This window comes from Vicia villosa, unplaced genomic scaffold, assembly GCF_029867415.1.
Source record: "Vicia villosa cultivar HV-30 ecotype Madison, WI unplaced genomic scaffold, Vvil1.0 ctg.000107F_1_1, whole genome shotgun sequence".
NCBI classification, from domain to species: Eukaryota; Viridiplantae; Streptophyta; class Magnoliopsida; order Fabales; family Fabaceae; genus Vicia; species Vicia villosa.
Window position 1 is genome coordinate 1,565,419 of NW_026705018.1, and position 11,867 is coordinate 1,577,285.

Sequence of the window (11,867 nt, forward strand, 5' to 3'; positions counted from 1 at the left end):
TCACTTATATAATCCAGGCGCTTAGAGCAAACGAGCCAACAACTTAATTCTGACACCACAGATACAGTCTAATGTATGACTCAGCCTGACACACGTAAATACATGAACTGGTAGCACCTTTATGCCCATCTCTGACAATACTTTGCTTGGATGGCATCTTTAAGCCCAACTCAGACAATACTTTGCCTGGATGGCATCTTTAAGCCCATCTCCAACATTACTTCCTGCACCAGCAAACACAAATTTCTAGGTATTCTAGTGTTCAATCATCTTCCACCTTCAGATTCCGACAGACACACAAGCCGATCTACATCCTCAGGTTTAAGAAGATTGGTCAGGGGCAGCTGTCATACCACAAAATTTGCCCACTATATTTCAAGCTTTGATTCACAAAACAGCTCAAATGGTCAACAGTCGACTGATTTGACTTAAAAGTCAACTATGGTCAAAGTACAGTCAAAACTCCTGATTTTTTGTCAGCATCCTTATTTTTTAGTAACATTCATCATTTGATCAAGGGTTGATCATGATTCATCAAGAAAAGTTCAGAAATCAACAAAACCTAAAGTTTCTAAATTAGGGTTTTTTTACCTAAAGTTAACTGAACTTTGACCAGCCATGACTTTCACATGGAGCATCAGAAATTTTCCATCCAAAGCTAAATTTGAAGGAAATTTAATTTTCTACAAATTTGTCTCTCACATGCCAAGCCTAAAAAAGCTTCATTTGAGCGATATAGATATAAACATTACAGATCCTTTTTGAAAGTCAACCAAAAAGCAGTTTTTTGTCAAAGCCCATATCATTAAGATAAAATATTCAAATGGAAAAACGTTTCCAAAGTGGATTGTAAAGGACATCTTGAGGTTTCCAAAAACTCGTAGAACTCTTCCATATCTTAAAAATTGAGGGAGATATGCCTTGTCAAAGTTGGACAATTTTGGAGGAAAAATGTGAAACAAAAGTGGTTCAAAATGGATTTTCTTTCAAATAAGCCCAATATTTTTTGATCCAATCTTGATCCTCAAGTTACCCAAGACTTCAAATCTAATTTCCATGATTTATTGATAATTATTTGATTTTTTTTTTGAATTTTATTCAATTAAAAGTATGATTAAAATTAAATAATCAAAGGATCATGAAAGGGATTTATATTGGATTTGATTTTCAATCAAGTTCAATCAATTAAATCTCATATATTTCATTCCAAATTCGTGCAAAATATCATTGATGATATTGGATTGAAATTGTGCCAATTTTAGAAGCTTTAAAGCCATATTTTCAATGATTCTCCAATCTTGGATTCAAGAAGGATTCTGTGCAAATTTGTTACCCTAAATCCTCCTATTATAATTAGGGAAAGGTTGGAAACCAAGGGCAAGAGTGTTTGCCGCACGGAGACCCTTGACATAGCCAAAAAAATCGCGAATTGGAGAGAGCTGGCAGAAGAAGTTTGAGACCGATTCAAGCCAAACTGAGCATCATAATCGACTCCTTGAAGCTTTCTGGACATAATCACGTTGTCCCCCTCAGTCCCAACACACAGAAACGAACCTGGTATTGACAGTTTATGGCTCACTTTTTTTAAATTCGATCTCGTTCATCCACTCATTGTAAATATGTTTTGATCCCATATTTGTGTTATTACTGACATGTGTAAAGTATTTGAATGGTTTAATTCGAGTTTGGGTACAAGGGGTGTTGAGTCCAAATGTAATGTCGTTTGGCGTTATTATGTTGTTTTTGCGAGTTTTGTATTTGCAGGGATTTTAGCTATGCTAAATTTCATAGCAAAATTGGTGCTAATTCGTAGCTAAGTGTGCCTGGTTCAAAGAGATGAAGAAGACGACCATGTGGCAATCATCCGTTGGCTCGTTCAAATTCGGTGGGCCGCACGCTTTCTTTTGATAAACGAAGCATCTTTCGTACATATTTCACACCCGCCATTCCCATAACAGCATAGCAAACGCAGCCAGATGGTTGGTGGTGTACGTCCCTTGTAACCAGCAGGTCCCAAGTTCGAACCTGGACAAAGCCAGTTTGTTTTTTTTTTTTTTTATGTTTTCTTTGTTTTTTTCACCTATTTTGCTTATTTTCTTTTTCTTTTTTCAATTTCTTTTTTCTTTTCTTTTATAAAATTAAATTTAGTTTAAATTAATAATTTAGATTAATAATGAATTAATTTAGATTACTAATTTAGGTTAATTTTTAATTTATTTAGATTAATAATTTAGGGTAATTTTTAATAGGTTAATTTAATCAGGATTAGTCGAATTCAAATTAATTAGGTTAAAAACCAATAATTAATTTTTAGGGTTTGTCTAGCCTTGATTAATTTAGAAACCCTAGTAGTCATATGGGTCTTAGGTAGGTGTTGTCCATTAACTATAGGTCTAGGTTTCATGCCCTTAAACCTTTTTAGCCACTAATTTATTTTCCAATTGTTTTTTGTTTATCTTATTTTCTAACCCTGATTTATTTCCTGCCAATTATTGTTTGCCCTTTTATTATTATTGCTTGATTGCCTTGCAGGGTTACAATACTTCGTATCTTTTCGTGGTTTGCCCACGTGTTTATTTTTTGCCGTATCGTTGCAGGGTGTCATCTACTTAATTATTTCTTGTGGTTTACCCACAAAATTGTTTTTTGCCTTATTATGTAACTGCTCACAGGTTGTAATAGTTAATTAGGGTTTTATTGTTCTGCCTTACTTTTAACTGCGTGGTTAGTAATTTAGGGCGTGAAAACCTTGAATTGAATTTAAAATCATTAATTACAAGATAATATATCTGAATCAACCACGTGATTGTGCACCCACACACCTTTAATGGGACCCCTCTTGTTGCCTGTTGCCTTGTGAATTTAAAAATAGTCAAGTCCCTCGGATACGAGGATACCTTTGCAAATGTTGCCCTCAGTTCATTATCATCACTAAAAGATCATAAGTCCCTTCGATGTTTCCTTCGGTTGTATGATCTTGTCCCTCTAGGTTGCCTACGATATAATGATGATAGTCCCTTTCGATTGCTGAGGTATCCTCATTGGTTGCCTAAAATGACTATTTTATCCTTCCCTTAGACTACCTGTCCTCTTTATGGCAGGGTTAGTCTTATGGCGAACGATAACCTCGATGACCCTTTACATCCAATAAAAGTACTTCCTACCCTCCTATGGTATGGATAGCCCTGAAAAGTTAAAAGAACAGAAACTTTTAATTTTAGGGTAATTGCTTCTAATTGCTTACTCTGGTTTAAATTCAAACTCTCATTTTTTTCAAAAACCTTCAAAAAGGCTACGCTTATTTTACAAGCTAAAGTCCTTAACATTTTCAAACATTTCAAAGTGAGCTAAGAAATTAAGAGCCCATGGATAACCATGGATACAAAGGGTGCTTTAAACCTTCCCTTTGTATAATCTACCCCCCGAACTCAATCTCTTTCAAAAAGGTTTTTTTTCTGTTCTTTTAGCCTTTCTATAAATTGGATAAAATAAAAGTCGGTGGCGACTCTAGCTTAAGCGCGACATTCCTAAAAAGGTAGTTCTCCTACCGTATTACAGAGGGTGACCGCACCAGATCCAGGGCCTTTGATTTCTTATTTTAATTTCTTTCTAATTACCTTTTTCTTATTTACTTTTAAATTACTAACTAACCACTTAATTAAATTAGACATTAACCATTAATCAATCAATTGAATAGTAAAATTAGGTTTAGTTTTTTAGGCTACTAATAATTTTCATTAGGATAATTGTTTTGTTTAATTTTTTTTATCATAAAAAACCAGAACCTTATTTTTTTCCTTAGGTAAATATTGTCCATTTTCATGAATTAGGATCAGGATTAGGTTTCTTTTAAAAAACCAACTTAATTAATTTAGGGTTAGGTTTTTTTAGACTCGATAACCAAATTGATTAATTTAAGTTAATTATATTAATTAGGTTTTTTAGCCAAAAAATAATTAACCGATAATTAGGTTTTAACCGATAATTAATTAATTTAGAATTAGGTTTTAACCGATAATTAATTAATTTAGAATTAGGTTTCTACCTTTAATCCTGGCCCTAATTTTTTTAATCTCTATCCATCTTTCAAATTCCCGACCTTTGTTGTAAAACTTGTTTATTTATTCATTTACTGTTTTTATTTAAATTTCTAGAAATCAATGTATAGATCGTAAAAGTTTTTTTTTTGAAATAGTAATTAGGATTTACTTTCTCGCACTTTTAATTTCTGCACTCCCCCATTTTTGGTTATGTAATCCCCTCCCCTGAGTCATGTAATAGCGTATGATTTATTTTCTGCCTTTACTTTCGGCACTCCTATATCTGTTAAGATGTACGCTTATGATTGTATGGCAAGATTTAAAATCAATCGTTAGCTCACTAATTTCAAAGATCAAATATCTGAATCTAACACATTCATTTTGTTGTTCACACACTCACCTTTAGGGTTTCCCCTCTTCTGTTGCCTTCGATTAAATAGTCAAGTCCCTCGAGCGTAAAGATACCTTAGCATATGCTGCCTACGATTCAAAATCATCATAGTCCCTTCGAAATAAAGATCATAGTCCCTTCGAGTTGCCTACGATAAAATGATTTCGTCCCTCGATGTTGCCTTCGATTAAATGATGATAGTCCCTTCAGAATGCTAAGGTATCCTTACTTGCTGCCTATATGACTGTTCACATCCAATGCATAGGACTTCCTACCCTCTTTATGGTATGAGTAGCCCTTATGACTACACGATGACCCTCGATGTCCTGAATACATCCAATGTATAGGACTACCTGCCCTTATATGGTATGGATAGTACTATCGCTCAAGGAAATCTTTAGAATAGGAAAGACCTTACGAACTTAGGATAGGTAACTCTTAAGTGCTTGCTCACAACAAATCAAATTCTTTTCACACCTCGGTTTTTCAAAAACATCTTTTAAGACAAATACTTTGTATATATTCGAATGATGAATCATTACAAAGTCAAGTTCTTTTACGAACTGTTTTTCTAAACACATACCGCACTTTCAAACAATTCAAAACAAATCAAAGTGAGCTAAGAAATTAAGAGCCTATGGATAACCATGGATACAAAGGGTGCCCATACCTTCCCTTTGTATAACCTGCCCCCCCGAGCTCAATCTCTTTCAAAAAGATCTTTCCTGTTCTTTTAGCCTTTCCTAATTGAATAAAATAAAAGTCGGTGGTGACTCTTGCTCACCGCAACATTGTTTGCGAAATAACAAAACAAAAAATCAATTCTCCCATCGTATTACACATATATAATGAGAGTTGAGTCCCAATATGCCATTTCTGCTGAAACATCGTCATCCTCAATTTCCACTTGATACTCACCATCGAAAATTTTTGGAGCCAAGAATTCAATAGCAATTCCGTTCTCTGGTATACGGTTGCCGCTAAAAACAATGACCCAAAGTTTTTTCCCTTTGGATTCTTTTTCCACAAGGTCTAGAAGAGGGTTTTCTTTTGCTTACTCTCTTCTTCCATCTCATTTTCATTTCCCGTTGGATTTGTTGCAGTAATACTTGTTTCCGTTTTCCTTTCAGATTCCAAGGGTTTATTCGTCGGTGAGGAAACCCTATTCTTTGGCCTTCCACTACCCTTCGTCATCCTCTAAAGTGAAAATATTTGACCACAACCCTAACCTAAAACGGTCCATAACCCTAAGGCTAGGAGTTTAAACCATATTTAGTTCACGATGTTGTCAATCAAAGAATGTGAAACCAGATGCATGAAGCAGTGAGCTTCTCCTCCTTATCTCGGAACCACAACAGTCTTACCGGAAACTCCGAAACACGCTAACATTACAGGGAGGTGTTGTGTGTTTAACCTTTTGTTTTATAAGTAATGATTTTGAGTTATTTAGGATGATGCACTTTGATTATTTTGATAATAATTCTTTTAAGTTGCAAGTATTTTATGTAATTATAGGTATTACTGTAATGTAACTTTTGTTTTTGCAAATATGTGGAGTGCGTCATTTAGTTCTGAAAATATTAAAAATGTAATTGTTGGGATCGAACCCATGTGAAGAATACTTTACCCATCAATTATTCTAAACCAAGGGCTAATGTGGCAAGTTTTTATTACGCTTTTCGTTACCTCACATGTGTAACTAAGGTGAAATTCCATTCACAAAAGAGGTTAAATTTGTTTCTTGTAGTAGTGAAAAGAAAATAAAATTACAACAAGACAAAAGAAGTTAAAAGACAAGAACACAATAACTTGTTTATCCAATTCGATCAAACAATCTATTATGAGAGAGAGTGCAACTATCTGATTCACTATACTTCCAAAAGTTTTTACAATAGATTAGAAAAAAGTTATAAGAAAATAGCCTTCAAAATTCTTAAGAACAAACTCTATTTTCTATCCACGGTTTTTTCAATCACTCCAAATATAAGAATCAAACGCTTAAGGTGTTTAGAAGTATTTTCCAATTCCCTTAAACACTTCTATAAATTTATATAAAAAAAATTCTTGGCTCTCTAACTTTACCAAGAATTCCTAACTCTTCTCTCTGTCTTCAACTGATAAAATTTTAAAGTTTGTTCTAAGACAATAATAGAATACATACCTATTTATAATTGCTAAAACTCAATAGATCCATAACAATGCAAAAACACAACTCATTAATTATTAGAATAAAATATTATGAGTATCTTACACTTGAGTACAAGAGTGCTTACCACTATACCAGTTTGCTTTTAATGTTTTATTTTCTCTACAACACTATATGTTATCTAGTCAACATTAAATAAAGCAAAGCAAAACAAAATGCACGTGAGAATCCTAGCAATTGACATGATTGGTTACTTTCTAATTTCTAGTCTAGAATTTTATGATTCCAACATTATTTCTAGTCTTGGATTAGTTTAAATCTTATTTTTGGCCAAAATAAATTTAACTGGTTTATAATATATAATTATATACAAAAATTCATTAATTTGAAATTAAAAAAATAATTAATAATAAAATTAACATAAAAATCATAATTATTAAACTAAAAATAATAATTACTAAAATGCTAAAAATGCTATTTAGTTTATTATAAATAAATTTAATAATTATTAAACAAACATTATTTTAAAACAGAAAATAATAAAATTATAATAAACTGAAAATAATAAAATTATAATAAATTGAAAATATAAATAAAATTATAATATATAAACTGAAAATATAAATAAAATTAAAAGTATTAAACATTCATTATTTTAATTTTATTAATTTATTATTATTAAGTATTTTAATTTAATTTATTTAATTTAGTTTAGTTTTTTATCATTAAAAAAATGAATATAACACTTTTAATTTTGTTTATTTAATTTTGTTTAGTTTTTTAACGTTAAAATGTGTTAATTAAGTTAGTTTTATAGATTCAACGTTAAAATGTGTTTTCTAATTAATTTAGTTTAGGTTACTTTAGTTTAGTTTAGTTTTAATTAAATTATTTTAATTTTAATTTAATTAATTTAGTTTAGTTTAATTTAGTTTTAACTAACTTAGTCTTATTTTATTAGTCTTAGTTAGTTCAGTTTTAAATTAATTTAGTTTAGTTTAGTTTTAATTAATTTAATTTAATTTAGTTTAGTTTAATTTAGTTGTAATTAACTTAGTCTTATTTTATTAGTCTTAGTTAGTTCATTTTTAAAAAACGTTTGCATCCTATAAAGTGCATTGATGTTCAACAAAAGTCATTTAGCCTAGTGGATACGTAGTTGGAGTTGCAATGGGAAGGTGGTGGGTTTAACTCTCACCATACTTAGTTTTTTTAGTACATTATTATGTTTTATCATTTAAACCAATAATTCATATAAAATAAAAAGTGTGAATATAAAAATTAAAAATAATAATTTAACAAATAATAATTTTAGAAAAAAGATTTAAAAAAATAAATAAATAAAAAATCCAGATTGCAGCCACGTCAACAATTAAAAAATAAAAAAATAATCCAACACAGTACGCCACATCATCATTTTTGTTGACCAAATTCAGTAAGAGAGGAAAACATGGGAATCTACAAATGGCAGGGGCAAAATAACATTTAAACCTTTATTTTTCGTTGTCACTTAAAAGTTAAGACATATTTCTATATTTCTACATGTTCTCTCTTGATAGAAACGATGACAATATAACATATTAAGAGTGGAAGAATGAATCATGGTTTTAAATTGCAGACTGCATCACGTGATGCGGCTGCAATATTGCGGTTGCGGTAGAGTCTGCATCCGCATCAGGCCGTAATCGCAGTGTGATTGAAAATTACAATAAAAACCGCATCATAACGCTGCAACAGCTGTAGATGCGGCTGTAATATTGCGGCTGCAGTAGAGTCCGCATCCGCATCAGGCCGTAATCGCAGTGTGATTGAAAATCACAATAAAAACCGCATCATAACGCTGCAACAGTTGTAGATGCGGCTGCAATATTGCGATTGCGGTAGAGTCCGCATCCGCATCAGGCCGTAATCGCGGTGTGATTGAAAATCACAATAAAAATCGCATATAACGCTGCAACAGCTGTAGATGCGGCTGCAATATTGCGGTTGCGGTAGAGTCCGCATCCGCATCAGGCCGTAATCGCAGTGTGATTGAAAATCACAATAAAAACCGCATCATAACGCTGCAACAGCTGTATCGTAACAGCGCAACTGTCGCATCAGGCCGCATGAGAATATGCAATGCTCGCAAAAATTATTTGATTTACCTTCCTTTCTATTTATATCATTGATTTAAGGTGCGTTTTAAAAAGATTTGTGATCATTAAAATGATAGCGAATTGTTAATGAAAGACATGTGAAATTTAATATAAATGATAAAATATAATATTTTATGGTCATAAATATAAATTCACGCCACAACGACCGCAATCTACATTGCAACAATCGCAATAGCCACAACCGCATTGCGAATTGATTCTACCATATGGTAGTGGTGGAACATGGTACCCGTTTGTGATTGTATGTTATTTCTATATAATCTTATATAATCTTGATTATATAATTTGGTTTTAATATTATCATAGAATGAAGACAACAAATATTTAAGGTTAACCTTAGACAGAAGAAGCATAATAACACATTCAAAAGAGCATATATCATAAGTAATGTCTATATATGCAAAAACATTAGGTTGAAAAGCTGAACTGCTTTTGTGTCATACCTACTAGCCTAGTAGGTTTTCATCAATCAAAAGAGCTAAAATTCTTTCTTGTGTGAATTGATTGTCTAACTCCTTGAATAGTAGCTTCATCCCTTAGTTGAGAAGAATCTGCATAAAATGGAGGAATATATTTTCTAAATAATATGAGAAAGAGATCAATGTGATTGAAATGAAAACTAATTAATAATTAAACCTACTTTGAGAAGTTGAACATTTAGTGTTGACTTCATCTGTTGTTCTAAAGATGTGAACTTGAAAAGTCATATTAGTTTGATGAATGAGCTCAAAGTTGCAAACATCACCAACTTTCAAGTTATTGTCTTTTACAAATTCTCTCCATTTCCTTGAGAGTTCAAATTTTAGTCCTGTAGTGCTCATCCTAATTGTGTACTTTGCATGCCAAACTAATCCATGATCCAACACCTGAAAATAAATATCTCCTTTCTTCTTATCCAAATCAAAGTGTCTCTTACCAAATTCACATGGTATAGTCTACCAAACAAAAGGAAACACAAATTTTAATTAACATAAAAACAAAGAGTTAATAAAATAAGAGTTTTGTTTGCAACTTACCAAAAGAAAATGATGCTCAACGTATGATGCACCCATGACAAGAACAAAGTATGGATTACTTGTTTTCAACTCTTTGGCTCTTTCAAGAGTTGTATTTTTCTCAGCATTAGTCACTGGTTTTCCTGCAAAACTAGAACACCATAAGGCTAACATGTGATAACATTTTATTAATTTAACATGAATTGAAGAGAAGAAAAGTTAATAATTGTGAGAAACTGAAAATATAAAACCTTATACCTTTACGTTTTTTGTCAATATGATTTTGTGATTTCCTGACTTTAACACAACTGCTGCTTCCAAATTCAAAGGAGGAGTAAGCTTTTCTCTTTTGATTTTCTCGACAATCTTCTTTACTATTAGAAACCTTTTCAGCTTCAATTCTTTTATGAGGGTAGTTTATCTCAGAAGCAGTCTTATCAAAGATTTGTACCTCAAAACTCGAAGTGCTTTCGTATCTGAAAACTAGAAGATGGTAATAAGATAGCGAATGGAACTTTGCAAATTCTTTCCAACCACTTCCAAACCATATTTTGCCATCACTTTTTACCAAATATATTTTCCATTTTTCACCATTTGGAGTGTTTAGATAAATATCTTTCGGTAAACTTTTTCCATATTTCTTCACAAACTTACATGGCATCATCTGTCATCAATGAATAACACCAGATTAAGATGCATGCATGATAGAACTCATACAGAATTACATGACCAAAGAAAATATATAGGTGAAAGGCTTACAAATTTTTGATGATGAAAGCTTTGAGTAAGTATGAAGTGGATTGGTTCCACCAGAGGAATTTCACTAGCCATGAGCTTGCTCATATTGCCTGCAATGGAGTTTATGAGAGAAGTATTATACAATGGTTTTTCACATAATAGGTGATATACTCAATGACTCTTCATTATTCTCTTGCTTGTTCTGCATCAAATGTGCACAAATCTCAAGACTTCTTGGAATAGCAACCGAAAAATCACATTTAAACTGTTTATCTCATTTCTTTTTTAAAACGATAAATAAAACTTCTTACGGTTATAGCATCTGTTTAATTTTCAGTTAGTTTTAAAATTTTATTAATATTTTGTATTATACTGTAGTAAATAAGTTTTAATTTCAAATTAAGTTTACAACTTATATATTGTCATTTTTATCAGATACACAAAATTATAAATTTGATAAAATTTATACTTGGTCTAGGAGCAGAGATTATGTTGTATCCATATTTGGTCTATTTGGTTTACGCTCCTCAGATAGTTAGATTTGTTCAAATGCCTTTGATTGGACCTTCAATTTCACCTCTAACTTCACAACCTAAAACCTTAGAGTTTTCAACTACTGTGAGCTAACCTTGTATTGTATGGTGCAAATAATTTGTTAAACATCATGTAAAAAATTGTTTCATAGCAGAATTTGCAAGCTATAAGGTTCCTTCTCGCCTCAAAGAAAGCATCGATAATGCGCCTCTGCGAAGGAACATTGTTCAACAGGGTGTATCAAGGAGAATTGCAACCTTCGTCCTTGAGTTGAGCCCGAATAGGAAAGATGAAGCTCCTAAGTCAAAAAATCAATAGAGGAGCAAGAAACACCAAAGTCCTCTCCAAAACCCCGAGAGAGATCAAGGGAGCCACGCTCCTCCTTCGGATCAGGCAGAAAACCAACCATTGAAGAATCATGAGAAGAATCCTCTACACTCCCATATTTTGGACAGCAAAATACTAAAATCCATGTAGAAGCCTCCAGAGTTGGGCGAGTACAGGGGAAAAGGAAATCTAGACGAGCTTGTGCAACTCATCAATAATCAACTTAATTACTTTAGTGATGACGAAGCCTCCAAATGCATGCTATTCTCATTAACTCTGGATGGGTCATCAAGGTTGTGGTTCAATGGTCTGTTAGACGGGTGTATTGAATCATAGAGGGATTTCTATGAACGGTTTGCTGCACACTTTACTGCTTGGGAAAGGAAGCCTGTGATGGTAGCTTCTCTAAGCAGTATCAATCAAGGGAATAAGGAAAGCATTAGGTCTTATATTGACTAATTTACGCAAGTTTTTGTTGAAGTATAAGGGGTCGGAGAAGGCCTTAAGTGCTGGATCTTTGAGAACGGTGTTTTGTGG

The 11,867-nt window shown here is 32.4% G+C and overlaps 1 protein-coding gene across 1 annotated transcript; it reads right to left on the bottom strand.

Moving 5' to 3' along the window:
* Positions 1 to 9,359: 9,359 nt before the first annotated feature.
* Positions 9,360 to 10,562, bottom strand: LOC131624166 (B3 domain-containing protein At1g49475-like). Its single transcript, XM_058895135.1, has 4 exons — positions 10,491 to 10,562; positions 9,990 to 10,395; positions 9,753 to 9,874; positions 9,360 to 9,671 (listed from the first exon to the last, which is right to left on the bottom strand). The coding sequence occupies exons 1-4, from the start codon at positions 10,560 to 10,562 to the stop codon at positions 9,360 to 9,362; spliced, it is 912 nt and encodes a 303-aa protein (XP_058751118.1).
* Positions 10,563 to 11,867: the final 1,305 nt, after the last annotated feature.